The sequence below is a fragment of the Elephantulus edwardii genome, unplaced genomic scaffold, assembly GCF_000299155.1.
Source record: "Elephantulus edwardii isolate Elephantulus edwardi_28Jun2011 unplaced genomic scaffold, EleEdw1.0 scaffold00063, whole genome shotgun sequence".
NCBI classification, from domain to species: domain Eukaryota; kingdom Metazoa; phylum Chordata; class Mammalia; order Macroscelidea; family Macroscelididae; genus Elephantulus; species Elephantulus edwardii.
The window spans coordinates 4,940,404-4,953,181 of record NW_006399813.1 but is presented as its reverse complement, the minus strand read 5'-3'; the positions used below and the strand labels follow the sequence as shown (position 1 = coordinate 4,953,181).

The window sequence follows — 12,778 nt, the reverse complement described above, 5'->3', positions numbered from 1 at the left end:
CTCATGTTTTTGTTGCCAACATCAAATTTTTTTGCTGGAGAATTTCAGAAAGGGTTTTTTGAGAGGAAAAAGTAAGATATCATTATAGGGAGAATAAGACTTCAGCATTTCATAGTGTATCTTTCTAATCTAGTTTTAAATGGATTAGAACTGTCTTTCTTTGTAATATTCATTTATTCTATTTCTCCTCAGAATAGTCTTCTTTGTGGTGTGTTAATAATGTTTCACTGGAGTGGTTTTAGCTAGTCTAAATCCTTTATTGTTGCAATTACTTCGTTTTAAACCCACTAATAATAGAAATACAGAATATATAGTTTGTAATCATTGTGATGGACTTTTAAATGCTTTATTTTTTTATAACAACATTTTAAACATGTGGATCAATCATAAGTTTTAGGATTATAAAGTGTCTTAAACTCAGTTTTTTTAGTGAATAAATATGTTTGGGTTTTCTCATTGCTTAAGAATCTTCGGTTCAGTGGTCATTTGAGTGTGGTCTAGATTACAGGAAATACCAGAAAAGGTTTGCAAGACCTGCTATTTGAAAGGGGAAACTGAATGCCATTTTTATGCATGAATTCTCCTTTTTTGTTCATCAGAATTTCTTGTGGGGTCAAATTTTAGTACTGAAGAGCACCAAGTGCTGATTAAAATTAAGATCATACAACTGATTAATGACAGTCATGGCACTAAGAACAGAAATTACTGAATTAAGATTTTTAAAGTAATAAAATTTGTGTCTTTTTAAAGTTTAAGAAAGTTTTCATTGAAATTTTCAAATCCTTTTTCAGAGGTTTTTTTTAGTTCATAGTTTCTTCATAAAATGAGGCAAATATATGTTAATGTTTCAGGTGCTGGAAATATTGGAAACAATTTATATTGGAATGTAGTCACTTCATATTTGGTCCATTTTCCCAGAGATTATTGATTGCATAACTGAACCCCACTTCTCTGAAATTGTCTCTGTTAGGTTTCTTTGCAGCTGTGCATAGCTTCATTTTTTTACATAGTTGATCGACACATTCTGTGTGTCTGTTCACAGAGAGTTTTTGGTGGGTGTTTTTGGTTTTGGTTTTGGTTTTTTATCTGTTTGGTGGACTTCCCACGCCCAACCCCATATTCTTGTGAAGTGGGCCTTAATAATAGCTGGGATTTTTAGCCTTTATCAACAGATACTATGGGGGGGAGGGTAGGATGCAGGTCTTTGGAAGATGTTTTCTAAAGTAGATAAAAATATGCTTATTCCAAGGTGGAGAAATAATGGAAGTAATTTCACTCCTCAGGACCTATTTGAACATTTAACATAGAAAAGAGGTATCCTTCGTTGTTCTCAATGAAAGATAGATACCAGGGATCTGTGTTCGTGTAGACTCTGATCTGAAGCCTTAAGCATTGCTTTTCCCCTTATAGTGAGGACTCAGAAGAAAAAGATGTGAAGACCAAGAAGGATGATTCCCACTCAGCAGGTAATAAACTATTTTAACTGTAATAGCTATAATTCTCTTCATGTTTGTTTATTTATTAGACTTTTTGATAAGCAGGTTTTATATATTAGACACTGTTAGATATACTAGGGTTTAGATATTTGTTGTTGTTTGCCGCCAAGACACTTCTGATTCAGTGATCCTATAGGACAGAGGGGAACCACTCCATAAGGTTTCCAAGGCAGAAATCTACGCTTGGAAGATCCCCAGGAGCCAAAGGTGGGTTTAAACCACTAACTTCTGTCAACAGCCGTGTTCCTCATACGTACAATACAAGGTAAAATACTGTGGTGTTAGGTGCCTTGAGGAGACAGACTACAAACTGATAGCAACACCATGAGCATGGTGGCTCTGGGTCTTCTGGGCCGTCTGTCCCATCCTCATCTCTTGAGTCTGTTGTCATAGTCTCTGTGTTAGTCCATCTTGATAAGGGTCTTCCTCTCCTTCACTGATCCTACATCTTTCTAAGCGTGATGTCCTTCTCCAAGGACTGGCTCTGTCCTAATAACATGCCCAAAGTATGTGAGGTGAAGTTGCACCATCCTTGCCTCCAAGGAGCACCCTGATTTCACTTTTTCCAAAACCTAATTTAATTGTTCCTTTGGCAGTCCAAGGCATAAATAGATTATTTTTTTTTTTTGCCATCCACTTTAGTCGTTGTCCAGTTTCTAGGTGCATAACTAGCAATTGAAAAGACCATTGAATCAGATATACCTTATTCGTTAAACTGACATCATTGCTCCTCAACCCCTTAAAGAGATCTTTTGACTGCTGTTTTACCCAGTGCCATGCGACTTGCTATTCTTGTCTGCTGGTGCAAAAGGTGTTGATTGTGGTCCAAGCAAAGTGAAATTGTTGGCAACTTCAATCTTTTGGGATGCTGCCTGTTGGCCCAGTGGTGATCCTTGTCCTTTTGATACTGAGATACAGTCCACATTGTTGCAGCCTCAGTCAGCCTTTGAGCAATGGCCAAAGAAAGCTTTTTAATAGAATTTAACTTAAAAGAATGAATATAAGTCCCATGACTAAATGAAAATTTTAAATTCTGATGGTAAAATTCAGTTCACAATAATCATTATTGGTATTTACTTTTAAATTTACTTCTTTATAAAATAATTCATTCCATACTGCTCTTGACCACTTTCTTTTTGACCTATATTCTCCCTCCTGCTGCCTTTCTAGATCATCCTTAAACCCAGCCTAGTTAGCTAATATGGAATGGATAGAGAAGGTTCCACTACATTAATTCCACTGAGCTATTTATTATTATTGTTCAGTTTGGCTGTCTGGCTCCCTAAGTTGACAAGAAATTATACTGATCTATTAATGCTATCCTGTGGATACATATTTATGTTCATCTTGCTTTGTAATCCTGAATTTGAAATCTAATTTACTGAGCACTTGCAAGATGAATACTTGTATTAAACATACCACCTACTGGGTAAATTTAGTTTGACATCTGCCAAGGCCAGTTCTATTCCTTCTAGTTATCTGCAGATAAGATATTTGACAGTGAATGACTTGAGAACTGACTCTAGCAAGCATTTCTAAAGAATAACAGCTGGAAACATTAATAAAGGAGACTTGAAGTCGAGGCAAAAGTAGCAGGTAGGTACTGTGATCTAGAGCCAAGGGACCAGAAGCCTGTCCTGTAATCCAATTTATACCCAAACTCTGCTAATTTCTTTTTGGTAGTCTATACTCTGTCCTCCGAATAGATTTTTAAAATAAACTTGCACAAAGATCATTACCTAATGGGTCTAAATGGATTTAAAGATTTCTCTCTGTCCTCTAAATTGACAGAGCCACACCCCATTCAATTGCTTGACTTTATTTTAGGATCCACATGCTAATATATCTTTTGTTTATACCTTAGTCTCTCTCCAATTTAGATAAAAATCTTTTTCTAACTTTAGACATGTAATTGATATGTAATTAAATGTAATTGATAATTTAGGGGCAAAGTAGTGGCTTAAGTTTAGAATCTATTGTAGGAAACATTGTACATGCCTGAGTCCAGTTTTAATATTGCTTAAAATTATTTTTCTAAGTTACTTTCTTTGTAATGGTGGATACGAAGTCTTGTTCAAGTTAATTCTTTTCGGATTTTAGCCTCTCTTTTGTTTGTCTTATGGGAGTGTTTTAAGGATGAGATACACAGTTTTCAGTGACAGAGGGACTGCAGCTTATATCCTTTATGAGCCACTGAGTGTTGGGTTTCCCTTCTGTCAGATAGACACAGGACTCTGGTCACTGCCTCATGCTGACTTTGCTCTTGCAGAGGATAGTGAAGATGAAAAAGAAGATCATAAAAATGTACGTCAGCAACGGCAGGCGGCATCTAAAGCAGCCTCTAAGCAGAGAGAGATGCTCATGGAAGACGTGGGCAGTGAAGAAGAACAAGAAGAGGAAGATGAGGCACCATTCCAAGAAAGTATGTAAACTGGCACGTGTGCTGTGGTTGTGAGGTGATCTCTGACCTGGATTACTTTGACTTGTTTTAGAACCAGTCTCAGAAATTGAGTAGTTACTTGTTAATAGAAAAGATGACTAAGTATTAATGTTTAAATATTTTAAAGGTTCCAAGAGTGATGATTATAATCTGCCATTATGAGGTGTTTTACTCTCTTCAGTGATTGACACATTACGTATTCAGATATTCAATGAATAGTTGTTGGATTAGCAATTACTTGTATAGGTGTCAACTCGTAAATGATTTCTATTTATATTTTAGTTTGAGAGAGGGGTTATAGATTCCTCTTCAAGGTGTTTTACAGATTACTCAGATTAGTTAAATAAATACTTCTGTTTTGTGCATAATTTCCTTATTACAATTATGCATAGTTGGACCAAAAACACTGGGTCTGTTTGATTTTGTTTCTGTAGTCTTGTCAGTACTGCATGGGAATGACAGAATTACCAAGGGTTACTTGATAATTTAAGGTTTTACTCAGTTATCACGCCCTTAAACTTGTTCTTGTCAAAGTGAAGTAAATTATGTAGATCTAGAGAATAGAGTATAACTGCTAGCTCATAGGGTTTCTGAAACTAATGTTTGTGGAAGCAGACACTCTTTTAGCAGCTGGGTGCTCAACTACTCTGTACTGGTACTCCTTCCTGCTTCCTGTTTTTGATCTGTTTTTCAAATAGGTCTTGTAACCTTCATGCGAGTTATATGTTAAACCTGCTTTACACCTACGGCTAATGTTGCAAGTAGAATCCAAAATCGTTTATTTCCCTAAGTCAGCTCTTAAGTCATTCTTGGGGCTGTCTTGTCTTCATGTGTCATACAGAAAAATATACCCGTTAAGTCAGCTATTGAAATTCTTTTTTTTTCTCTCAGAAGATTCTGGCAGTGATGAAGATTTCCTAATGGAAGATGATGACGACAGTGACTATGGCAGTTCAAAAAAGAAAAACAAAAAGATGGTTAAGAAGGCTAAGCCTGAGAGAAAAGAAAAGAAAATGCCCAAACCCAGGCTAAAGGCAACAGGTAAGTCTGCAGACTTGATATTAAAATACCACTTTGAAAGATTTCAAGAACCAATTAGACTTTCTCTACAGAAATTCTTATAGCTAGGTATTTGCCAGTTACTTAGCAGAAAAACAAGAATTCCAAATAGATTGTGTCTTCTATACCTAGAGGCATCACTTAAAATACATCAAGAATAAAGTTTGTGATTTGCTCCTTATTAATAAGACAGGTTTTGGTTCCCATCAGCAGTTTGTTTTTTTCTCCTCCACCTCCCTATTGCTGCCAGTCAGAGCTGACACATCATGACCCTCCTTTGCGTTTCTGAGGCTGTAAGTTGCACAGGAGCAGATTCTCTATTTCTCTCCCTTAGAGCCATTAGTGGACACATATTGCCAGAAAGGCTCGAGTTTAGGTTAGCTAAACTCGCAAGCTGTTTGTTAGTACACAAGTCTGGTGGACTTAAAATCCTCCTTTTCAACCACTGTCATCCAAAAGCAAGAGTTGGAGATGAGCTGTTTGGTATAGTGATGGACACTGTCAACACAGCTGTTAGTGAAGACAGCCGTGCCTCATTTTACTGTGCTTCACAAATAATGCGTCAAGCAAGTCTTGTCAGCACCATCTTTTCAACAGCTTGTGTTCACTTTGTGTCAGTGTCACATCTTGGTAATTCTCACAATATTTCAAAGTTCTTAAAATGCTGTTGCATATTTAATAGATTACAGTATACTTGTAAACCATAGTGTTACAGTATACTTGTAAACCATAGTGTTTATATGAACTTACAAATGAGTTTGTATAACATATGTTCTGACCCCACTCCCACTCTTGTGCTTTCTGAATGAAACCATTCAGGACCACACAGGTTCATTTTCACTGAACTCTTGGGGTTTCATTCTCCTGTTCAGAGTCAATTGGTAATTAAATAAAAAGTTGACTTTTTTTAATACATGTAATTTATTCACACCAATAGTGACTTTTTTAAAAAAAAACAACAACAAACCCACCCCTTTTGCTTATCACTTTTACTCTTCGAAATGATAGAAATGTCAAGCTATTTGGAAGCTTCAGTTTCTAACCAGATTTCCATTTTTTTTCACCTTTTTTTTTAAATGCAAACATTTTCCTCATAACTAAATCATTTTTCACAACAACTGTGAGCTACCATCTCACCCCAGTAAGAATAGCAAAATTTAACAGAACAGCAAGCAACAAATGCTGGTGAGGTTGTGGAGAAACTGGAACCCTTATTCACTGTTGGTGGGAGTGTAAAATGGTACAACCACTGTGGAAGGTGGTATGGCGCTTTCATAATTAAATCATTTAACAAGGTGCTGAGCGTGATGCTGTTTCTGTACTGTCTTGTTTCTCTGTTGCACACATTGAGTCAGTTGCTGTTGAGTCAGTTCAAACTCAGTGCCAGCCGCCTGGTGTGGCAGAGTAAAAGCTGTTTTGTGTTTTCTGTGGCAGATTTTTCATTAGACTTTTCTTCTAAGACACCTGTAGGTGGACTTGAACTTCCATCCTTAACACTTAACAGCAAAATATCTTGTTAAGCACTTACTCACAATCACCCGGCGATTTCCATTACAAGCGTTGTTATTAATACAGTATTACAGTGTTAGTAAAAATGAGTGGCAGTCACTACAGTCATTGTATCATGACTAGTTGAGAATTTAAGACAGATGTTTAGAGACAGTAGCTTTGGCGTGCATCTGAAAGTTGGACAGTGAAAAAAAAAGATGACAAAAGAGGAACCAGTCCCTTTTCACTGATTTTGGACAAGACTACAAATATCCCACGTATTGCCAAAAGAATAGACAGATCTGTCTGGGACCAAATGCAGGACTCGTTGACTGCAACTCTTTGACTCAGCAGTACCTACCACAGCATAGCTTTGCTTATGTAATCTATAAGAAATGGTACTGCTCACCCAGAGATGGTGCCTCTTGGCAGTTCAGATCCACCAGTGGTTCCAAGGGAGAAAGATGGGCCAGCTCTTGTGTAAACCCCTGGGAAACCCGCCTGGAGGGTCTGCTATGAATTGGTTCACACTTGACAGCAATGAATGAATGTTGATTAATAGCTTGGTGCCCACCTTGGTTTTTTGTTAAGTTGGAATTTTGTCTTACAGAATGTTTTGTTGCTAATTTTTATTAAAAGAATGGTTGTTTTCTTTCCCTACTTTTCCTTTTTCAAATTGGTATTGTTGTTCTTGCAGTGACGCCAAGTCCAGTGAAAGGCAAAGGGAAAGTGGGTCGTCCCACAGCTTCAAAGGCATCAAAGGAAAAGACTCCTTCCCCCAAAGACGACGATGAGGAGCCCGAAAGTCCTCCCGAAAAGAAGCCCCCTGCCAGCCCGCCGCCTGAGAAATCAGGGGATGAAGGCTCTGAAGATGAGGCCCAGTCTGGGGATGATTAAAGTGATGATGGTTTGGGGAAAGGTTTTATTAAAAGAAAGAAAATGGCAAAAAAGAGAACCCGCTTAAGATAGAATATGGGTTTGGCTATGGCTTGACTTACGGGCTTTGAATGCTTTTTTCCATTTGTTGAACATAATAGCATTTTCTCTTTTCTTTTCTTTTTTTTTTTTAAGAAAACTGTTGTAAGTTTAAGTTCCCTTTTTGTATGTTGGTTTTCTGTCATTCCCACTCCTCAGTCCCGATTGAAAGCCATGTCAAATTAATCACTGGATTGACGGCTTCGTCTTTTTATTTTAATGGAAAGAATACCACAGTTGTAAAGCAATAAGATTTTAGATGAACACTGAAATTTTTGCTATTTGCTAAATGACAGCAAGTTGAACAATGCTTAAGACGTTTGGGAGGGTTTTAGTTAAAAAATCGTTTCTTCTTTTCCCTACCTGCACTTTTCTTTAAAAATCAAATCTCCTCTAATAAGAGCTTTTATTATCTATATACATGAATATCGATGTCTTTTAAAAATAATAAAAATGACTTTAAACATCTGCTAATGAGGCAGGTAGGAGATAAAAGATGAGTTCTGAGTTGCTCCTAAAAGGATTCCTGTTATCTTTGGCGGGATGTGGGGAGCGGAGTTGCCTGGCCTTAGTTGAAGGTATAGGTTTTCTTTTTATTCATCACTTCTTAGAGACTCAGAACCAGTGATCCTTTATCCTGCTGCAGTCTTTAAGAAGCTTTAAAGAAGAAAAAAAGGGCAGGGACCACCAAAAGTGAAATCATTGTTGATTTCAGATCTCACTCTTTAATTTTCATGTTTTTAAAGTATATGTGTATCTGTTCTGTTTCTTGGGTAAAATTTTACCAAGGATAACTGCCCTCTATAATTTAAATGGTAAAATCAGCCTATATCTCACAATGAATTTCTTCTCAAACTGACAAATGTTGTGTAGGTTTTAAGCAAATAAAGTACCAATTAATGTGAAACTCAGTTACAGAGAGTTGAACTTTTTCCTTTATAAGAACAGAAAATTGATCCTCTTTTATATTGTAGATATGCATTCAGCCCCTAGACCCATGCTGTTTCGAGGATAGAATATCTGCCTTTCCATTTCTTCACAGAATTGTGCTGTGCGATTGCTGCTCTCAGCTTCCCACTTTTACATAGGGGCACATTGCACAGTCTTATCCCAGTGTCTGCCAGCCCTATTCTGAAGATGCTATTTTTCCTGGCTGTTTTCTTCACATTTTGTTCAGGGTAGAGATCTATACTACACATAGTTTGCTCTTGTCTTTTTACTTGATCCTCCTCTTCATTCATTGCTCATGCTACTTACAGCAGGGTTTGGGGCTCAGCAAGCTGGAGAAACCATGCCTTTAAGGGAGTTCTTTTTGCAGTTGGTGACAGTAACCATGGGCTCAAGCATGTCTATGCCGTGAGGATGCTGCAGGGCAGGACAGGGTTCAGATCTGTCCACAGGGGTGGGGCAGCTTGCAACATGTGCCGTTGGTAATGAACGTTCTCTTAGGAAAGCAGTCAGGAGCTAGAACTGTAGGTTTGAAAAGGAGAAAATCCTGAAATTAAACCTTCCTTTGTCCTGCCTTTTTACCTTGATTTGCTTTTTCAGTACCCTGCTTTTGTGGTTTTCAGTGTTTTAAGATAAAACATACTTTTGTCTCAGACAACATGACCTCTTGCTGGTGTTCCGAAGACAAAAGATTATGCAAAAAGCATACTCTGATTTTCCAGCACCCAGTGCTGAGGGTTATTTCACTGTTGCCCTGTGTGTGTTGAGAATGAGTTTGGAATTTTCAGGACAAGGCCAAAAATGCAAGACTTGAATGAGCATCAGTAGTGATTGGATTATTTCATGATGGATGAATTTATTGTGAATTTTGTAAAGAGGGTGTTAAAAGATTTTGTTTTAGTAAATTTGTTCAAACATCTGCTTTTAACAGGAAGATTTGTGTTTATTTAGTAAAAGACCCCATCAGTGTTGCCACCATGCATTTCTACGTTTAGGAGTTTATAACTAAGTCGCGTGTTCCTAGTGAACTTTGGGCTTTGCTTTGATGACATTTCATGAACATTGGAGGAGTTACTTTTAAAACTCCATCCTTGACACTTTGCATAACACTCATTTGCTTTGCTATATTAATCTGTACTTAAATCTCTGATTGTGGAATATTTAATTGTGTCTTCTAGATTACTTGGTGTGCATTCAGTTAGGTGTGTGTGCGTGTGGGGGGCGGGGGGAGGGCATTTGGGGTCCCTTTAAAAACAAATCCATTTGATTGAAAATGTATTCTAAGTTTCTCAGACTGGATGGAAGGATCTGTGACACTCAAGTGGAGCAGGCTCTGAATGACCTTTGTCTTTCTCACTTTTATATTGATGACTTAAGACACTTTAAGTCTTCCCCTTAAATCATTACATGAAATAGGACAGTTGTGGCAACTCAACTGGAAATACAGGTGCTCTGTAGTCAGGCTTGGTAGTGATGTCACTGTGACACAAGCTGTGAGCTGGTATGGGCTGGCTGTTGGCTCCACCCTTGACTGAATGTCCTTTTTCTTTCCAGTGTGCCTGTGGTGAAATGGCAATAGCATTCACTGTCATGCTTTGCAGTGCTCAGGAGATGGGACATGAACTTGGAAGGTGCCTGTGCGTGTTCTCTGAATTCTGTTAGCTCCATTAGGTTTACCTCTAACATAATTGTCAGCTATGCTGACTGACACTACATTCATTTTAAGGCTCCCCCACCCTGGACTCCTTCAGTGTGCTAGAAATGAGTGGCTTCATTTTTTTAGTGTCTGCCTTGCTGCTGCTTTAGCCCCTCCCACCTCAGCTTAGAATCAATGGTGTGGGCCCAAGGGATAGCTCATTTTAGAAATGGTAGATTGTCCTGCTTTCAGAAACATTTATTTCTTTCCTAGCTTTTCTGCATATGGATCCCATAAAGGGAAACTATTGTTTCCTGCTTTGGGGAGGTGGTAAGTAAAAATCTTGTCATCTTATAGTAGAGCTGATTTCTCATAAGGAAGCTTTGCCACCAATTTTTTTTTCCTTCACACCAACTTAAATTTGCTCCAGGTTAGTTGAGTACTTATTGTTTGGCTTGATTTTAATAGTATTTTCTTACAGATAACTGATCGTAGTGGTCTTTGATACTATTAATACAGCCAGCATGATTTTTTGGCACTTACTGATAAGGTTAGCTGAATGAACTTAACACCTATTTTTCTTAGGGTTTTTTCCGTGAGCATTCATGCACCGTGGATGAGAGTCCTGGTTCAAGAAAGAAATGGTACTTTCTTTTAAACAAACTTCAGTTTAGGAAATGTCTTTACAGGGATTAGGAAGACAAGAGAAGGAGCAGTAGGGAAAGATTTCTTGGAGGTTATGTGGCCCCTGTAGAAAAGGAGTGCTGCTTTGAATGGTTCTTTCTGATCCTGCATTTTGAGTAGCTGTACTGAGGAGAGAAAAAAACCTATCACCTTGGGACTTTGGAAAGAAAAGAAACCTAGGCTTTAGTCTTTATGGCACTGGCCTTCAGAGTCTCAAATAGAATGAGGAGTGCACAGTTCCTCCTGAGTGGTGGGGAAATGTGACAAGCTGGTTGCTCTTGAGGTATAAAAAATTGTCCTCCTCTCTCTGGATGAAGCTGGATTTGAAAACAGGGAGTTGTATGTATTGAGTAGTTGAGATTTTAGAAATAACCTTTGGATTCCAGGCTATACATACAAAGTTTTTATCTCTTCTGTTTTCTTTTGCCTTGAGATAAACTTGATAAAATGATTTCTTTTTTAATCTCAAATCCATAAATTACACTTCTGCTTTTTTCAAAGCCGAATTCACAGTGGTGCTGTGTATTAACCACTATTGGGAGGGGGAAAACAATATCCCATAAACCTGCCTGTTGCCATGCCAATGGAATGACTGAACTGGTGACATCTGTTGAGCATGCTTTGTGTGGCTGGTGGAATGCCACCATTGTGCATACACTTTGTACATCGGGTAAAAGGGTTTTCTAGATTATGGGGGGAGGGTAAAGTTGGGATTTTTTTTGTTTGTTCCTTTTTTTGATGGGGTGGGGGTATAGTACTCAGCTTATGCCCTAAATAACCTGTATAAAACCCCCTGAAGTATTGTGTGGGTGTGTGTGTATGTGTGAGTGTGTGTTTGTATATGTCTGGCAATTAAATTTTTGTCTTCTGGAAATTAGTGAATTTCTTTTCTTTCCTCCAGAAGTATTTGTTACAAAATTTGTAAATAAGAGCTCTACTTAGTTTGTTTACCATGAACATGTTGCATCAAACCTTACTAGACTTAATTCCTACAAGATATAAGCAAAAGACTTTTAGGACTTGCCAGGCTAAGCAGCAGCCAAGGACTCAATAATTGTTTGCCTTGAGATTCGTATTTCAGACTTTTCATTTTGCTGGCTTTACCTACCCAGTCTTCCTTAATTTTCATTGTTCGTGTTTGCCATTCTGAGCAGGAAGCTCGCATGCACTCATGAGTGCATAAGCTGAGACCAGGGCATCCCTTTCTTCACACGGCATTAATGCTGGAAACATGGTCGGATCCCAGAGGGTTGGGCATTCTTGCAATCCCTTAATCGTGCTGGAATCTGCAGCATGGCACTAAAGAAGTGGAAGTTTGAATGTAACCACTTTTATTTAAAAGGTTTTGGGTTTTTAATTTAAATAGGGTTGAAATGAACATGATTTTGTTGACCATGTTCGTGAATTATAGATGCAACATGCATTGGTAGAATTGTGTGATGGTCTTTTGTGATACTTAATTTTTACATATCCCAGTCTCTGTATCAGCATAGTCAAAAGAGAAAAACAAACTCCTGCATTGCTTTTATTGAAGGGTTCCCAGGACTGCGTGTCTGCTCCTGAGCTCTGTTTTAAGTATGTGTATCCTTTGCTTGTATTTTGTATTAAAAAGAAATAAGAACCCTTTATTGTTGAGCATGTTGGCATTGTCCCTTTATTTTCCCCCCTTCTTTTTTGGGACATAAAAAGCAAGTTATTCTTTTTCTGTATCTTTTTTTTCTTTTGTAAACTTTTTTGTTTTGTTTAAAAATGGCTTTATAAAAGGGCTTTTATAACCCAGATGTGTGCTCTGTGTACTTCTTCAGATACTCAGACAAGTACATTGATGGTGGGCAAGGGGAGGAGCTGTTCCCAGAATCTGTTCTTCAGAAATAGTGGCCATCACAGTTACTGAGAACAAGAACAATACCTTGTCAAAGAAGATTCATACTTATTTCAGAACATGGAATCAAGAGGTGAAGGATTCACTAATTTTTCCTTAAGAACTGGGATGGATGAGTTGAGGAACCCTCCCTACTATTTTTCCTACCCACATGTCCAAGGTTATGAAGT

At 37.9% G+C, this 12,778-nt stretch overlaps 1 protein-coding gene across 1 annotated transcript in view; it reads left to right on the top strand.

Moving 5' to 3' along the window:
• NUCKS1 (nuclear casein kinase and cyclin-dependent kinase substrate 1) overlaps window positions 1–7,650 on the top strand; it is a 45,687-nt gene extending 38,037 nt beyond the window's left edge. Inside the window, exons 4-7 of the mRNA XM_006887918.1 lie at window positions 1,411–1,466; window positions 3,766–3,918; window positions 4,828–4,977; window positions 7,181–7,650. Coding sequence (XP_006887980.1) covers window positions 1,411–1,466; window positions 3,766–3,918; window positions 4,828–4,977; window positions 7,181–7,380 — 559 coding nt within the window. The 3' untranslated portion in view covers window positions 7,381–7,650. The remainder of the gene's footprint in view (window positions 1–1,410; window positions 1,467–3,765; window positions 3,919–4,827; window positions 4,978–7,180) is intronic.
• Window positions 7,651–12,778: the final 5,128 nt, after the last annotated feature.